The sequence below is a fragment of the Ascochyta rabiei genome, chromosome 10 (genome assembly GCF_004011695.2).
Source record: "Ascochyta rabiei chromosome 10, complete sequence".
Taxonomy (NCBI): domain Eukaryota; kingdom Fungi; phylum Ascomycota; class Dothideomycetes; order Pleosporales; family Didymellaceae; genus Ascochyta; species Ascochyta rabiei.
In genome coordinates this window covers 535,618-553,101 of record NC_082414.1, presented here as the reverse complement: position 1 = coordinate 553,101, position 17,484 = coordinate 535,618, and the positions used below count along the sequence as shown (strand labels likewise).

The window sequence follows — 17,484 nt, the reverse complement described above, 5'->3', positions numbered from 1 at the left end:
ATGCTGCGTGCGACCTGGAAGCCGGACTCGGCCCGTCAACAGGCCGCAGCGACGACATCAACAGCGTCTTGATTGCTCCCGCTGCACACGGCTCCCTCCTTCACCGTCACTGTCACTGTCACTGTCATCGTCACCGTCACCTTCACCTTCACCGTCACCGTCACCGTCACCGTCACCATCACCTTCACCACCACCGTCACCGTCACCATCACCATCACCATCACCATCACCATCACCATCACCGTCACCGTCACCATCACCGTACACCCGTCGCACACCGCATACCGCCCCCGAATCGAGACGCGTCGCGCAGTACAGCGACCATGTCCAACATCGTCGACGCTGAAGCCGGCACCGAGCGCTTCGGTGGCTATGAGGCAGAGCTGAAGCTGGTGCAGGCGGACCTGTCGCAGCAAATCGAACAAATCAAGGAGACCACGGGCGAACCGCGCAAAGCCGCCATCAGCAGGGCGGAGAGAGCGCTGGAGGAGGCCGACGAGCTGGTACGTGGGCGTCTGGAGTCGCAGTCAGCGACGGCGCAACCAAGGGACAGAGCAGACACACGACCAGGACAGCCGTGCTGACGCGCATAGCGTAGATTGGCCAGATGCGCCTCGAGAAGAGCAACATCCCCGTCAGCCTCAAGGGCAAATACAACGCAAAGTTCCGCAACTTCGAGTCGGACCTCGACGCCACCAAGCGCCGGCTGCAGCAGTACACAAACGACAAGGCCAAGCTGTTCGGCGCGCGCTACACGGACGACCCGGAGGCCGGCGACGCCCAGCTCGAGCAGCGCCAGCAGCTGCTCAGCGGGACTGACCGCCTGAACCGCTCCTCGGGCCGCCTACGAGAGTCGCAGCGCATCGCCCTCGAGACGGAGCAGATTGGCGCCGGCACCCTGAGCGACCTGCATCGCCAGCGCGAGACCATCGAGCACACCCGCGAGCGCCTGCTCGAGTCGGAGAGCTACACGGACCGCAGCATCAAGACCCTGCGCGGCATGGCGAGACGGTAAGCTTCCCCTTGTCTGCACTTGACTGCTCTTGACTGCACTTCCACTGCACTTGACTGCTCTTGACTGCACTTCCACTGCACTTGACTGCACTTCCACTGCACTTGACTGCATTTCCACTGCACTTGACTGCACTTCCACTGCACACTGCCACTACGTCGATACGTGTTGATGCCACCCGTAGCTGGACGCCCTTGGGATAAGCAGACCGCGCTAACGTCCCGCCAGCATGGCCACGAACCGCATCATCACCATTGCCATCATCACCGTGCTAGTCCTACTCATCATCGCCGTCATCTGGAGCAAGTTCCGCTGAGCCCTTTTCCTGTTAGCGTTCCTGCAAGTCCCGGCGTTGGGCGCATTCTGTCGTCCTTTTCTACATATCCTTGACGCTGCCGTCGTGCTATCAATGAACACATCTTTTCACCGGACCATGTAAACTCAATCAGCGTGTTTGACCGTCATGTTGCAATTACTCTCTTCGCTCTGCACACTACACTCGGCACTCCCTAAGCAAACCAACTGAACAGAAAACATGACGAAAAACATAATCCTATGGTATGCGTACATGAAAACAATCAAAACAACCACCAACGCCGGAAATAAAACAATGTACGGATCATTACTTTGGGGTATCGTTATTGCATCCCTCTACACTTGACTAGCTCGTCCTTCCAGTCCAGTCCAGTTCAATCCAATCCAATCCAATCCAATCCAGTCCAGTACGTCTTGGGAAGGAACGAAGCGTGGAGGAAGCTGCGGCTGGACACCAGTGCTGGAGCTGGACTATTTTTCGGCAGCCGTATGGATGCTGCAGCTCTTGTTGGAGACCCACCATCGACCCATAGCGGGTGTTTGAGGCTCAGTAGACTCACCTCGCTACGTGCCGACAACGCTTTCGTTGAGGCGAGCAGGTCCACAACCGCAGCAGAAGCGCGTCTACCATGCGCCCTGGGCCGTGTTCTTGCATTACCCCGACGACCGCGCAGACTTGTTCGACCGCACGTACCCGTACTTGGAGTAAATGCTCAGGAGTCACGCGTCCTCGGCCGGCCTGGGGATGGGCGTAATACGCGCCCGCGTCCAGTCGCCGCTGCCCAAGGGAAACGGCGTCAGCGGCAGCGGCTTGGTGCTCACGGACGTCCGCGACGGCCGTCTCGACGCGGGCAGCCGCGTCAGGCTGATACTGGTTTCGCTGGGCCGGCGACTGTAGACCCCTGGTCCCAGGCTGACCGTGTCGTCTTCGGACAGCCCGCCGAGACGGTGCGAGATAGGTGGTGCGAACGGTGTTACGGGAGACATGCGCAGCGGGTTCAGCGCGGAGCCTTGGAAGGGCCCTGTCATGGTACGGCCCGGTGTGGTCACTGAGAGGTTCGATCCACTGCGCGAGTGCGCTATGCTTCCGTTCCGTGATTGAGTGCGCTGGCTAGCCTGCCCAGAGGTGTGAGGGCGCGTGTCGACGGAAAAATTGCTGCTGCCGGCCCGCGAGTAGCAGGGTCGTAGGGATTGGGTTGGTGTGTCCACTCGAGTACTAACAGACAGTGCGCGCACATCCTTGGGCCGCTCGACGTCGTTGGTTGGTACGGTCGTGTACGCGGATGTTAACGAAAAGTACTTGGGCATCATTACAGCAAATAGAGGGCGCATCGCTGGGAGACAGGCACAGATAATGCCTACGTTCACTTCAACAGCGGACAGAATGGCTTGATCAGAGTTTTCAAAGGTCTCGTCCTTCGAGTTGGCAAGGTTATCCAAGGAGTAGAGACGAACGGTCGATACCACAATGGCACTGCATTTGTCAGCGCTGAACTTTCCAAATGTGAACGTACGAGCAGCGTCGCTTACCTGGCACCAAGGGCAAACATGGTAATCAGTCCCTTCTTCCGACTTCTGCTGATTTGGAGGCTTCGGATAACCCTAATCGGAAGAAAAAGAATGATCACATCTTGCGCGATGTTCAGACCCGCCGTGCTGAACCACGCAATGTACTCGTTCATACATCGCCCGTCCTTGACGGATTTGTCCCAGAAGAAGTTGATGGGGTAGCACAAAAAGACATTACCAAATATGCCCCAGGCGCCGCACGCAGCAACGATGCACAGCATAGCATAGCAAGCGCAGCGGAAGTGGCGTGGGGGAAAGATTCTGATGTACTGAACGAGGATGGATACTTTGGTTGTAGTAAGAGCGAGGTTATAAATCCAGAGGCTAGCCCAGAACATCTGTATGTGCTGTAAGCATTGATCAGAAGGTTGGTGTGGCATGGGGTGCTTACCTGCAAAGCTGCGGTAGCATCTCCAGCAGAAAGATTATCAAGATGCTTCCCAAGACCGTGCATTACCTGCTCCGAGGTAACCACTGCGAGAGCAATCGACAAGACCTTTAGCGATTAGCATGTGATGTGAGAGACCGACGAGCTGCAACATACCATAGCAATAGCGATGCAGACATCTTCAAAGCCAGCCCCCTTTGTCAATACCAGCCTTGTGAAGAGTCGTAGAAAAACAACGGTTCCAGCAACGAGTGTGAACGCAAGAACGATCGTGTTCACCCGGATTCCAGCGGGCGAAGCGTTGTCGAGCATTGCGCTTGGAGCTCGGATTGAGTGATCGCACTCGACGTATTAGAATGATTAGAAAGACCAAGTACAGCGAACATTCAGCATATCATCCCTCCTCAATCCATGGTAGTACTGTCAAGCCCGTTGAAAGGGGCGCCTCAGGTAAGGGGAGTGTAGATGCAGGGCGAGTTCAGATAGATGGCAGACTAAGAGGAACCTAGGAAGGAATCAGTTGGTAACATCAGATGGCTGGCCGAGGGGAAACGCTGATGCAAGCTTGCTGCATGAATCGTCAAGTCGACACTCGCTCCATTGGTGAGATCACCGTGCCTTTAGAGTTAGCTTGCAGGCACATGCGGGTTCCAGACAGTGTGTCGTAACTTGGGGCGCGGAGATGGCCACAGTCAGAGCACCTCCACGCCAGATCACGTTCCTGCAAGGAACACCATCATGTGCGTGCCAACAGTCGCAGAATACGTGCAGGAACAGGAAAAGATCCATGTCGCTACATCAATCTGATTGGAGGTGAGCCGAAAATGGCAGTGAGCTGCTAGTGGCAGTAGGTACCGAGGGGTATAATGTCTCAACTATAGCCCTAGTGGAAGACTCGTGGCAGCCACTGCAGCGGCCTTGAAAGGCTAACCTTTGAGCCCTGAACTTGGCTGAGGCACCTATTCAAGGCTGTGGCGTCGCATGTCACCGGCCTAGGTGCAGTTTTTGACAGGGACCGATTGAAGATTGCATGTAGCCGTCACACCAATAGCTGTCTTCCGTCTCTTGCTAGCACACTGTCGTCCGCACTATTGTCACTTATAGTCAAGCAATCGTTAGCTGAGGCATTTAGTGTAGTGGTAACCTAGAGGGTTATCAAACGGTGGTGCTGGGTAGGAGTTCGTGACGGAATGGAACTACCGGTAGGCTGATATCCCTGATGCAGATCATAACCGAGCATGGACCGTGCACAAAGCTACCTGATCTAAAAGTGGGCTTCAAACATACCAGATAACTTTGAAACGCTAACCTAGGCTGCCAGGCTCAACCCATCTTTTAGCATTCAATCTCCTCCGAGCCTCTCATGGATGTTACGAGGACACAAATACCCTCGCAACAACAGTATTTGCAGTTATCGAGTGCTACAACAGTGGTCGAATAAATATCGTGCTAATGCTTTGGCGAAGCTACACGTCAAGCTACTGATAAATAGCTTTCATGCTAATCGCGTGTCAGGACCCTGAAGTTTCGGGTAGCCTGCTGCTGCTTTAGTCGGGCTTAATCCGGCCAATATAAGTGTGAGGAGTTGGGCTCCGACACACTCGAAAGGCTACCAATCTTAGAAACAAACCTTCAACCGACGCTTGCTCTGACAATATATCTTGCATTTTCTGACAAGACGGAACCTTTGGCTACGCTTCGCGAATACGATGGAAGCATGATGGAAGCATGATGGAAGCAGAAGTAAACGTGGGCATTCAACACATGTTGATTAAAGCTTACTCGCCACGAAAGCAAACTACGGCAGAGCTAATCAAAGCAGGTCTGAGCATGGCACGTCTATCTCCGCTGTGTGATTGTAGCAGCATGTTGCGATCACTAGCGCAAGGCGACTCTCCGCGCATCAGCCTGGCCGAGCTCATCACCGCGAGCGCTTCTATAAGACGTATGACTTGGTATACTCGAAGCATGATTTGTCTCGCGGGCAGGAAGCTTGTCGGTGCACCAAGCTCGCACCCTTACAAATCCCGTAGATCTGCCATCTGGTGACCTTTCGATTACGGCTGTAGATGCCGTGAGTGCCGTGCAGAAAGATCAGCAGGACAATAGATTGCGGCGTGACAGGAGACCACCCGAAGTGTTTGGTAAGTTCGTATAGTCCAAGCCAGGGTTGCCTGGTATTTCAGCTCTTGCTACTGCTCGAGCCTTACGTTCTGTGATGCACGGGCTTATTATCACCGCCTATAGTCTACGAGCCAATGGGGGCCTATAGCGAACAGCCCCGGACACTGGGTGATTTCCTAGAGAATGAAGCATTGTTGTGGGCCAGGACCAATAGTTCCCACATTGTATGATTGTGCAAGCCGGAGCTGGGACAGCCGATCGTCTCCGTGTCAATGCCGTGTCAATGTCGCCTCTCGTGATGTGTGACTGCGTGTCGTACGTATGCGGAGAGGCGTTGTTGTAGCCTGGGGTTGGAAGCGGTCGACCAAAATGTGGTGAATAGCTACGAAGGAGACATGATACCAATGAGGGTGACGAGCCTTCCTTAGTTTCTCCGACGCATGGCTCTGCCGGCTCCGCCTCCGGATCTCATACACAACCTTACCTCTTTCTTGACGCATGCAGAGGCATTGGTTGGATGAAGGAACCAAGCCCTGGACGGGATCAGTCCTGCCCGAGAAAAACACCAGAAGCATAGACCTGGGCAAATGCTGTGCCGGTGCAGTACTTTGCCGGCGTCGTGCGACCGCTTCAGCATTGTAGGTGTCCTCCTCCAAGGCATGGTATTATCTGGCGTAGGACTTTCCAGGTCGTCATGCTTCCCATCCGTATACCAGTGACATGCGAAGAACGCATGCGCGTTGTGACGTCGGACGCACAGAGTATGGCCTGGGCTTGGGGCACGTTCACAGTTTGGCCTTCCTCCGCCAGGCCACGCATGACATCGAGATGAGCAAAATCTATCCAGATCTCCTAATAAGCTTTCCGCTTGTGATGACTCCTTCGATTCAGGTCTGTGCGTGTATCAACAGTGTAGTATGGAGGTTGGCGAGTCGATCGCTCGTGCTCGATGGGTCCTGTAGGAAGGGCACCCTGCGGACGCGCTCGCCCGGGTCGCTCTGCTCGACAGACGACAATCCAAAAAGACAGATTGAACAAACGACATCGACACGATTTAGTGTTGGAGTGATTGCACTAAATGCATTGGTAGTGTCGTGACAGTCTGATTTCGTTTCATGTGCGCTTGCGATCGAGCATTGTGTGATGTTGTTACTATCGTTCGGTGGGTGTAGGCAGGCGGCGACGAGGAGCGAGCCCTCAACGCGACGTGTCGAAGACGATCATCAGGAGCGGCGGCGCGTGACACGTCGCGCGTGTTGCTGATGCGGTCGGTAAGGTGGACAGAGTTCATCAGCGTTGGTTTAGTTCGAATCGTCGCACTAGATCGTGACGTCGCCGGCACAAAACATGTGCGTGCGTGCAGTGGTAGTGTAGTAATGGCAAGTTGGTCCTTCCTCAATCTTGCGGCAAAGCCACAGGAATCAATGAAAAGCAACTGACAGCAGTGGATGGGATACAAAAATTCCCAGCCGATCCGAAGACCAACTGGAGCGGTCATAGTTGTAGTTTTCAACTAGCAAAAACGCTACCTCAGACGAATCTTCACTGGTAAGCGTAAAGCCCGAGCTGTTTTTGGGTTAGCGCGTTGCTTCAGTGAGACGATGAAGCGGTAGGAAGGGAGATAGGGAAGGCGTAGGTGCAAAAGTTTTGGGGGAGGGGGGAAACTAACCACCTGGATGAATGTCTAAGATGGAGACGGCGCGCCTTTTATTCTGGCGCCAAGATTTGATGCGCTAGTGTCATGTGATCGGGCATGGACCGTCTGCAGCCTGTGCGTAACCCGACGTTCTGCCGCCCCACCTAAACCACAGGCAGCACCACGTCACGTTTTCTCAGGCGCGCCGGAGCACCTCCTCTACTGCTGGCGAACGATACTTGCGCGGCCTGCCACCGCTCCCTGCTTGGAGCAGATGTGCAAACTGCAAAGCGGTCTGTTCGAGTTGGTTCTAATGCAATCTATGAAACACATGCACTATTGTCGTGTGTCCCATACCAGCATCAGCCAAGGGCGAAGTAATCCTCATTGTATCTTATCAAGCACATCGTCTGACACAATAGCAGAGCTGCCGAAACGGTAGCCTGGAGCGACGTTTTTGGCGAGCTTAATCATCTTCCTTCTCTGGTAACCAAACAGTGTTCTGATTTGAGTCTGACTGCCTCTCCGGCCAGCGAGAACGGATGGTTACACATCACTTCTACCATCGCTTGTAGAGCCCTCTGTCCTTCTCAAGCCCTTCTTGTATAACACTTTCTCCTCGAAGATCTTTATGTCCTCTGTATTGACTCTTCCTTCCTTCTTCGCCTGATTGGCCAGCCTCCGCACCCTCATAACATCATACTCCGTATTTCTCGTCAACCACCAGGTCCAAAGGTTGCTCGCCCATCTAGCGATTGTGAAAGCCGCGGCAATGGCAAAACTCGTCTTGTACCTGTCGAACCGACCAGTGTGGCTGAGCGCCATGCCCAGAAGGGTGAGAAGTAGGACTGGTAGAAGAGATTGCCCAGTACACAAGCGATGTATATGCCGGTGCGGTTCAAGATGGTGAAGAAAAGCACAAAACATACAACCATGCCAGAAAGGAGGAACATGATGTAGGCTGGGCGAACGATCCAAGCTCACTCCATGAACCAAGCTGAAAAATGAGACCGCACACAGCGGCGCCAAAAGGTGGAAGCAAGAGCAGTTGATTACGCGGGAGACCGACAAAACCGAGGTTTGTAATCACGGTGGGAAGGTACCATGTCAGTGCATAGCCACTATTGATTGTCAGGTACAATATTCGAAAGGAAGCGTAAAGTTTGGGCAACATACCCCAAGTTAACGAGCGTCTGACTGAGCATGAAACTCCAGATCAACCACTCGCTCAACACACCCTTGATCTCCTTTCCCGAGAAGTCTGGGTCACTAGTGATTGTCGCACTCTCTGGCAGCCTCGTCTCGATAAACTCTTGTTCCCTTTCAGTGAACCACCTTTTACTCCTTTCACTCTTCGGAAAATCTGGCAAATAACCCCATACTACACCACTGAACAGTATAGTCGCTAATCCCTCGAGGATATAGATCCATCGCCAAGCACTCAGACCCGAAACACCGTCCATGTATGAAATTCCATACGCGAGCAGCGCAGAACACATTCCAGATACAGCACTCCAACAGAAAAAGTACGCAATCACACGTCCCATCTCATCCGGACGGTACCAGGCTTGGAACTGGGACAACAGTCCCGGGAACATTCCAGCTTCAAACATACCAAGCAGGAACCTCATAGCGTACAGGTCATGTCGATTGCGTGCTGCTGCGTGGCAAGCAGTAATGATACCCCACGTTAAGAAGATACGGGCTTGCCAGTTGTGAGGGGCTAGCTTCTTGAGAAGGAGGTTGGACGGTGCTTCGAAGACGATGTACGCTATGCCGTAGATTGAGCCGACCCAATTGTATTGGTTAGATGTCATGCCCAGCTCGACCATGATGTTGGAGGGCTGGCCGATGTGCAAAACGCGGATGTTGGTTGCGTTGTTTTGATCAATCTGCAAGGTCAGATGAATTATATTGACTACAGCGTATGCTGGAAGTACTCACTTGTTTGATCAAGTACATCATTCCGGCGAGAAAAACAAAACGCATGTCGACTTTACGCATAGTTCGTTTCTCGTCGTCTGCTGTGAAGGTGGAGAGGAAAGCCGCCTTGGCTTCTGGATCATCTCTCAGGTGCACGACATCGCCACGCGCGACGATGCCGCTCGCCTTCTGCCGTTCTTGGGCAGCGACATCGCGATTGATGATTGCTTCTGGCGCGGCCGTGGACACTTCGGGGGTTTTGAAATCAGACATCCTTCCGACTTAGATAGAACCTACCGTAGGTGTCAAACGCCAGGTGAGGGTTTGGCGACACACTTTATAAATCTCGAATCAATTACCTCCTCCAGCGTTCCTAGCCAAGTTCCTTATCAGTGGAGTTATAGTTGATGGCTTGATGACGATTCTCTAGCCTGCATTGCAAATATAACCCTCTCCTGCATGCTCAATAGTTGCAAAGCGAAAACGGAGACCAGTGCGTTCTGTAAGGTGGGGTTATCGGTGTCCACACTCCGCGTACGTAGTGATGAGATGGCGCAATCCTAGACGAGCTGGCGACATCGCAACCTTGGAGAACATCAAACTGGCACTTTTCCGACCTCGCGTGACTCGAAAATCCAGCTGGATTCTTTCGAGTGAATCTGTGGGTGGTCAGCGGTGGGTCCGTAGGATCAATCTGGAGTCAGAGGTTGCAGATTCGCAACTTGCGCATTGCATGGTGTCACCTACAACGTGGGACATAATGTTCAGACAGAACACGTCGGGTGAGTATATAAGCTGAGGTCAACGATAGTCCGCATCTGATATCCTACAGTGCTTTCAACTGCTTACAATATGGCTTTAGGGTCCGTAAAGACTGATGACACGTCGAAGCCGAAGAAAAAGCTCCTTCTCAATGCCTTCGACATGTTCACTCCTAGCCACTTGGCTTTCGGTCAATGGGCAAATCCTCGCGATCGAAGCAAGAATAAGCGGCGAGATCTCACCTACTGGACCGACCTAGCGGAAATATTGGAAAAAGGAAGCTTCGTGGGGTACTTTCTTGCAGATACATTTGGTCCGTATGATGTCTACAAAGGCGGTACTGAGCCTACATTCCGAACTGGAGCACAGTGGCCTATGGCGGATCCAATCATCGTAGGCGACTCCCCGCACAGGAAGGCGGATATTTGCCGTGCTGATGTAGTTGTAGCCGATATCAGCCATGGCAAGCGTAACGAAACATCTTAAATTCGCAGTCACAACCTCAACTTCGTACGAGCAGCCGTATGTTGTAGCAAAGAGGTTCGCGACTCTCGATCACTTGACTGGAGGACGATTTGGTTGGAACATTGTAACAAGCTGGAAACCGGCTGCCTCTAAAGCTGTGAGTTATTTTGATACGTTTGTATCATGGTTAAGTACTGACTAGCCTCGAGGTTGGTTTGCCTTACGTCGAACATGACAAACGATATGAAAACGCCGATGAGTATCTCCGTATCCTCTATAAGTAAGCACAGTAGCTGGAAGACTGGCAGCTATAGCGAAACTGACTGCGATCAGACTCTGGGAGGGATCCTGGGCAGACGACGCACTCGTCGAAGACTCTGAATCCAAAATCTATACCGACCCATCCAAGATTCGTACCATCAAACATGAGGGTAAATGGAATGTCGATGCACCCTTCATTGTTGACCCATCGCCACAACGAACACCTGTTCTCTTCCAAGCCGGGACATCAGCTGCTGGTATGAAGTTTGGATCGAACCATGCAGAAGCTATTTTCGTTTCCGGACTGTCACCACATGTGGTAGCTCCTCGCGTCAAGGCCATTCGAGAGCAAGCAGCCGCAGCCGGGCGAGACCCTCAGTCGATCAAGATCTTTACCATGATCACACCAATCATCGGCAAAGACGAGGAAGACGCCGAAAAAAAGCACCGCGAGGCTCTCCAATATGCATCTGAGGAAGGCGGCCTGGCGCAGTGGTGCGCGTCGAGCGGTGTTGACGTGTCAAAATTCGAGCCTGACCATCTTCTCACTGAAGAAGACTTACCACGTGAGCAATGGCAGCGGTTGGCTCAGAGTATCGTATACAACCTGCAGTATACCGGCTACGATATCCCACCTCTAACTGTTCGCAACCTCGGAAAATTGGTCGCGATAGGTGGCTCTGGAGCAATGCCCAAAGGCTCGCCATCTCAAGTCGCCGACATCTTCGAGCAGTGGGTCGACATCGCTGATGTCGATGGGTTTAACATCGCGTATGTCGTCTCGCCTGGCAGCTTCCAGGATGTTTCCGAGCTGCTCGCTCCAGAGCTTAGGCGAAGGGGACTACTGGACGAGCCAATCCACTCAGACGCCCCTGTATTGACGTACCGTGAAAGAATATACGGCAAAGGGCAAAAAGGTCTCCGAAGTGATCATTTGGGGTTCAGATATAAGTACGACACGTACGAGCAAACAGTTGCTGAGGAGTCTGCTCGTAAGACGACGGCATCTTCGTGAGATTTGGTGCCGTACCAATAATCCATCAGAATCTGAAGCCAATTCTCGCAAAAATTGTTGGAGTCACGATTGTTATCTGTGAATGTTCGAAAGCTACAGCATCGATTATCAAAACTGTCGCTTTGGTCCAATAAGTAAGCCAAAGAAAGATATCGTCGCTGCAGTGTGCAGATCTGCTGAGACTAACGCCATAATGTCAAAAACCACATGCTTAGAAGTACCCAGACACACCAGGCCCCATAGGTACATACCGAAGGCAATCGCTGGCAAATGATCGCCTAGCGAAGACTGTACGTGATATTGATTGAGCCAGGCAGATTTTCTGCACACTTGTTGATCGGTTCAAGGACGTTTTGATGCCGCGACCGCACAATATCGCAACCTTTCTGAAGGCCACGAGTGACAGGAGCTTGACTATTTTATATAACCAGCAGAGCCAGGCGTGATCATTAGATCTTACAACAACAAGATTTAGCGCACAATTTTTTTGATCAGCAAAATAGAGGGTTGAAACATCGGAGACGATGACTCGCAGCAGAGCTTTTCGAAAGGGAGCTCGTTAAGCGACGTAGCCATGCAAGATTGGGATTTCTGTGCCCATAAGTTCCAAAAACCTTCTGGAAGAGCAATTTGGATGTGCACTTATAGTGCTTGGTCTAAATCAATCACCCTTCCAGTAAGGGCGCGATTCAAGGAGTACTCAAGTTTAGGATTTGACATTGACCAACAAAGCAATTCAGTATTGTTGCATGTTTCAATTCGAATTCCTTTACCTTTTGGAGTCGAACTCTTGAATTGTCCTAGATTTGTTTTGATCAAAGAGTAAATGCGCCGCGGCTCTCGATTAACTCTCGCGCGAGGCTTTCTGCATGACTGATCCATATTCCTTTTCACAGTTTTCTGTGGCAAAAGTCGGTGTTCTTGTGTTGATGCGAGACACAACGAAGAGCCCTCGGCATGCTTTTGGAAGAGGTTTTAGTTATGATACGGAGCCTTGCTTTTTACGCCAACGGAGATCTTGAAACGGCTGAATGCTGTCAAATGCCGGGGCAGCCGTACCATCTCATTGCCTCCACAAAATAACTTTCTGGCACGAGAAAAGTTGTGTTGTTATTGTTTGGATGTCTTGATCGACGAATATGCTGCTTCGCAACAAGTAGTAGCAGCCTTTTATAAGAGCATGTTTCTTTGGAGGCCTGCTTCAATATACCCGAAACAAGGTCTTTCATTATGCGCGAAGCTTTTGAGACTGCCGTTCTCTTGTTGACTCCACGTCCAAACACTGACAGATCCGACAGGTCTGCTTCGACCAATGGTAGCTGTTGCAGGTGACAGCAGTCCGAGGCACGCGAGCCAGACAGTGCAGTCCTTCACACGCAATGACCATGTGTACTTTGTGGTACGTTAAACAACGTTATTGTAATAGGCGTTTGCTTCGTGTGATGTGCCACTTCTTTGGTTGCAGGGTTGATGAAAGTGGCAGTGCAAAACATGGAGCTCGAACGTCCTATGTCCACATCTACCTGAGGCAAGCCTTGAGCTTACTCCAGCTTTGAAAACCAGGATTCCTAAGCAACTATGCCAGAGACCCTGTCGAGTTCGCGGCGTCTGCATGAATCAAGCTCTACGATGCTTCAATACAGCCAATAACAAGCTCGATCACTGGAAGACCTCCTCGGCACCTGACTTCGACCAGTTCGGTATTCTCCAGCTTTCTTGGTCCTTCGAATAAAAAGGATCTTCTCTCTACTTGGCGTCGCCTAGAGTCATGCTTTTGCTTTTGATCCGATCGTGCAGTGAACGGACCCAGCTGTAAGTGCAATACGAGTGGGTTGAAAACATAAAAGTCTCCGTCGCCAACATGCATTCAATCTCAGCAGTACTTCACGGGTCTCCTCTCTTTTTCTTCTTCAGTCATTCGCTCAATTTTTCGAGACAAACAACCAACTTTCAGTCACACCTGTTAAATTCTCCACTTCGATCGTTATGTACATCCAATTTTCAATCTTCATCACCGCTCTTGCCGGCCTCACCACTGCCGGTCCTGTCGAAGTCCGCCAGCTCGGCCTTGGTGGTACCGAAAGTACCTCCAAGGAGTTCTCTCAAGGTGGATGTAAAGACATTTTGTTCGCCTGGGCCCGCGGATCCACTGAGATTGGCAACATGGTATGTAGCTAGTCGACAAGAGAGCTTCAAGATTCTGACTCGAACAGGGCACTGTTGTCGGCCCCCCAACCTCAAATGGACTGAAAAAAGAGTTCGGCGCCAACGCTGTAGCAACCGAAGGCATCAACTATGCTGCCACAGTTGGCACAAACGTAATCCCTGGAGGCACCGACACAGCCTCCAAGAAGCTTATGCAAGACACGCTTAAATCCATGGCGCAGAAGTGTCCAGACTCGATCATCGTAGCTGGTGGCTATTCTCAGGGTGCTGCCGTCAACCACCGCGCTATCGAGGAGCTCGACGCTAGTGTTCAGGACCAAATCGCTGGAGTTGTCCTCTACGGCGACACACAGAAGCAACAGGACAGGAATCAGATTCCCAACTTCCCTGCTGATAAGGTCAAGATCATTTGCCAGCCTGGCGATGCTGTCTGCCAAGGTGCTCTGGTCGTTCTCCCAGCTCACCTGACGTACGGTTCGCGCGCTGATGAGGGTGCTGACTTCTTAATCCAGCAAGTCAAAGGTGCGCAGGCGAAGATCAAGGCCAGAAACGCGAAACGCGAAGCCGAGGAGAGGATTACCGCCTTGGCTGGTAAAATCAATAAGGTCGCTGTCGCTCTCGTAGCTTAGATGTTGGCGCGGCGTGTCTAACTAAGGCAGGAAAAATGTACAGGCCACAATTTCAGGCTGTTTTGCTAGCATAGGAAATCACAATATCTATTTATGTCCTCTCAGTATATATAAGAGATCGCACAGCCATACATGTTTTCTTCCCTTCGCAAGTATGTGCACTTAAGATATTTAAGGATAACTATGTTCTTTAAAATAGAGGGAGTTTGCTAGTCTACCTTTGATTTTACTTAGCTGTTGTTTAGGAATTGTCATTATGTTATATCAGCGGGTTGAAGCTTTAAAAGGACTTTTGGCGTATAGTAAGATGCACTACTATCGTAAGACAATTACGTAAGTATTACTGTCTCTTATACAACTGTACTCTCTCTTTCCACATCTAATCTATAGAACTCTGCATTTTAATATCTTCTTACTTATTCTTTACAATGTATAGCTATACTATAGCCTTAAACCAGACATCTGTAAGCGCTATAATCAAACGGATTAGAGTTAGAGTTACTAAATTTTAATTGAACATTGTTACATTGCTTAGACCAAAAAACCTTCAACGCGTAATTCTATAATCAAAATCTAAGGCATTTTTGCCTAATTATTAGTACGACGGTTATATAGTTAGTGCAGATAACAGTTTTTCTGCATCTCTCAGAGGATGAAGGGATTGAAGCAGGAATCAACATTCGAGATGATTGGTCACAAGCACGGCTCAGGCTTCAAAGGACCATAATCCCATTCGTAGGAGATGCGGCGGCTGCATTCTTGATCTTAGAGGAGACGACTAGAGTAAATCAACGACCGACACATGATCAATGCAGATGATAGCATACCACAGATCAACCGCAGAGCGGGAATGCTCGAGGACAGACGTCAACCCGCTCTTGATTTGATTGTAATTTGCGCTTATACTCAGAATAGCTAGTAGAATGGACAACCTCCCGAGGGGTATAATAATAAGACGTGTGAAGCAAGCTGCATTCGGGGGGGGGGGGGGCCTCCTGAGTGCTCCAGCCAGAACACAGTTCGTGGGTAGGGTTGCCGAGCGGGGCGTGGTGGGTGGTAACGGTGAAATTACACGCGACGTCAGCCAGTTCATGCAGTAGGTCCTCCGCCGGTTGAGGGCTCTTCTGCAAGGTGTTCAGTTTTATAAACGCGCTCTTGGAACAGGTGATAGACCATGTCTGCAAACGCTGGTCGTATATCATGTCCCAAAGAAAGAATTGTATGTGCCAGCGTGCATCGTTGATGGTGGCGAAGTCGACGGTGCATCAGGGTGGGTTATCGATCTGCTCTTGGACCCAGACCGCCTGACGGCGCAACTTATCCTTGGCCTCGTCGCAAGCCGCCCAGAGACTAGCTATCTCTATGTCTAGTCCCACATCTGGGCCGTGGCCTGCGATGGTTTGCACCAATTTGATGTGGCGCAGAGTAGGATATCGATCTCCTCGGAGTCCTGTCGGTGGACCCTGAGGTACGAAACACTGCGATGAACCAGAACGGCTGGCGAGACTATGCGAACGCTCAGACTCGCTCCGTGCATGAAGACTTGGGCTTCAGCGATAAGATGGTGTAGGTGGTGGCAGGGTGGCGGTGGTGGTGGTGGTATTTGGCGGGGAAAGCCGCTCGTCGAAGGAGAGAGGGGTGGCGTTCGGGAGGAGCGAGAGCGTCGTGCCAGCAATCGTGTTCATATTGATCTCGTTCTGAGCCCGGGCATCTTCCATCATCTTCAAGGTTGTGCCTATCTTGTTGAGACGCGGAACGACGGCGGGCTCAGAGTCCACCTCTAGTGTACCGCTCTCGCGTACTCTTCGGTTCTCGCAATCGAACTTCTCGAGACGACCTTCTGTGAAGTCCCTGCTGCCACTGACCCCTGCTTTCACAGGGGGGTGCGCTCGCACTCCAGGTTCTTCGTGTGGATATCACACTACACTATTGCGAAGACACGCCAGCTCGCAATCGCAGGAAAATCTGCCTTCTTGGTGGCCTTTTCGTATCATGTTCTAGGTTCCTGTCTTGAGCATGATGTGCTCGGGGTTGCAGCAGGGACCGGGGTTGCAGAGGTGGGAAGCCTCAAACTCATTCTCTGCAGCACAGTCAAACAGAGCGGGATCTTCCTGGGAAATTCTTGCTGAGAGCTAATTCGATGCGCGGGTCGTCAAGCTCCAGGTGTAGTATCGCCAATATCTTGTACGTGCTCATGTGCAGGGGTGCCTATACATCTTGGAGACGGGAAACGTGTACTTGGATGTGATTACCCACTTGTAGCCCTCGATTCAGTGACGGCATCAACATCCATCTTGCCGTTCTTCGATTTTATGTTTGCCGAGTAGCTTGCTTGCCCCCTGATGGCCTTTGGCGCTCGTTGGCCTGCGGGAAAGCTTGTGTGTTGCGAGAAATGCAGGCCACGAAGTTATCAATTTCCTTAATGACTGGAGATAGTTGAGCGAGATTCCATAAACAATCCTTGCGTGACGGGTAAACGAAAAGGGTGCAGCGATTTTTCTCAATGGTCAACAAGTGCCCAAGACTTGGTGAAGGTCTCCAGGCTTGGTTACCGCAGTCTAGCATAGTCCCAGCAGTACACTTGTTGCATGAAGTGAGAACCAGCCGGCGTGCAGAAGCGCCGCTTCTTTCGACCAGTCATATGACACATAGTCACACCCTTACGTATGCACCTCAATTTAAACCGACCCAGCGTTTCCCTACAAGAGCTGGTATTGAGACACACAGCCAACGGCGGTGCCACACATAGCAACCTCTTTTGAGCACCCGCTTGACTGCGCAGTCGACGTGATCGTCGCCATCAGGACTTGACTTGACCGACCACAAACAATCTCCTACACTGCTGGATTCTACCATGTCTTCGCCAACGTCTTCCACCACGGCTCAGCAGCAAAGCGAAGCGCGGGCAGCAGTGCTTGCATCTCTTTCCTCAATTGGCACATCAGTCGATGCCGATCTTCGCACGCGTACGGCAGACCTGCACGCCAACTCTGCAGCCATTGCCAAGCAGGAAAAGGAACTTGCAAAGCAGACTGCTGCGCTGAAGAAGGAGAGCGACAAGTGGCAGAAGCTTGGTGATACAAGCACAAAAAAGCTAAACGAGATTGGCGACGTGCAGAACTGGGCCGAGATGTTGGAGAGAGATTTGCTGGTGTTGGAAGAAACCCTCAGGCTCGTAAACGACAACAAGGCCAGTGGTGTGTTGAGGGAAGCTTGACG

At 51.6% G+C, this 17,484-nt stretch overlaps 6 protein-coding genes across 6 annotated transcripts, besides 4 other annotated features; 4 read left to right on the top strand and 2 right to left on the bottom strand.

Moving 5' to 3' along the window:
* Positions 1-100: 100 nt before the first annotated feature.
* Positions 101-268: a tandem repeat.
* A 55-nt stretch (positions 269-323) lies between these two features.
* EKO05_0006295 (t-SNARE VTI1) lies at positions 324-1,328 on the top strand (the record flags this gene model as incomplete). Its single annotated transcript, XM_038940437.2, has 3 exons — positions 324-503; positions 599-1,011; positions 1,241-1,328. The coding sequence occupies 3 exons, from the start codon at positions 324-326 to the stop codon at positions 1,326-1,328; spliced, it is 681 nt and encodes a 226-aa protein (XP_038797798.2).
* Positions 1,023-1,149: a tandem repeat.
* Positions 1,329-1,685: 357 nt separating the features above from the next.
* Positions 1,686-1,734: a tandem repeat.
* A 313-nt stretch (positions 1,735-2,047) lies between these two features.
* Positions 2,048-3,596, bottom strand: EKO05_0006294 (uncharacterized protein; the record flags this gene model as incomplete). Its single annotated transcript, XM_038940472.1, has 4 exons — positions 2,048-2,801; positions 2,858-3,234; positions 3,288-3,392; positions 3,441-3,596. 4 exons carry the CDS (start codon positions 3,594-3,596, stop codon positions 2,048-2,050), a joined length of 1,392 nt encoding a protein of 463 aa, XP_038797797.1.
* Positions 3,597-8,165: 4,569 nt separating this feature from the next.
* Positions 8,166-9,240, bottom strand: EKO05_0006293 (uncharacterized protein; the record flags this gene model as incomplete). The annotated part of the gene is made up of 2 exons (XM_038940399.2): positions 8,166-8,936; positions 8,989-9,240. The coding sequence occupies 2 exons, from the start codon at positions 9,238-9,240 to the stop codon at positions 8,166-8,168; spliced, it is 1,023 nt and encodes a 340-aa protein (XP_038797796.2).
* Positions 9,241-9,819: 579 nt separating this feature from the next.
* Positions 9,820-11,470, top strand: EKO05_0006292 (uncharacterized protein; the record flags this gene model as incomplete). Its single annotated transcript, XM_038940594.2, has 4 exons — positions 9,820-10,122; positions 10,178-10,351; positions 10,404-10,474; positions 10,528-11,470. The coding sequence occupies 4 exons, from the start codon at positions 9,820-9,822 to the stop codon at positions 11,468-11,470; spliced, it is 1,491 nt and encodes a 496-aa protein (XP_038797795.2).
* A 1,986-nt stretch (positions 11,471-13,456) lies between these two features.
* On the top strand, positions 13,457-14,265 carry EKO05_0006291 (Cutinase; the record flags this gene model as incomplete). The annotated part of the gene is made up of 2 exons (XM_038940289.1): positions 13,457-13,636; positions 13,684-14,265. 2 exons carry the CDS (start codon positions 13,457-13,459, stop codon positions 14,263-14,265), a joined length of 762 nt encoding a protein of 253 aa, XP_038797794.1.
* A 1,562-nt stretch (positions 14,266-15,827) lies between these two features.
* Positions 15,828-15,866: a tandem repeat.
* Positions 15,867-17,119: 1,253 nt separating this feature from the next.
* EKO05_0006290 (uncharacterized protein) lies at positions 17,120-17,482 on the top strand (the record flags this gene model as incomplete). The annotated part of the gene is made up of 1 exon (XM_038946072.1): positions 17,120-17,482. The coding sequence occupies one exon, from the start codon at positions 17,120-17,122 to the stop codon at positions 17,480-17,482; it is 363 nt and encodes a 120-aa protein (XP_038797793.1).
* Positions 17,483-17,484: the final 2 nt, after the last annotated feature.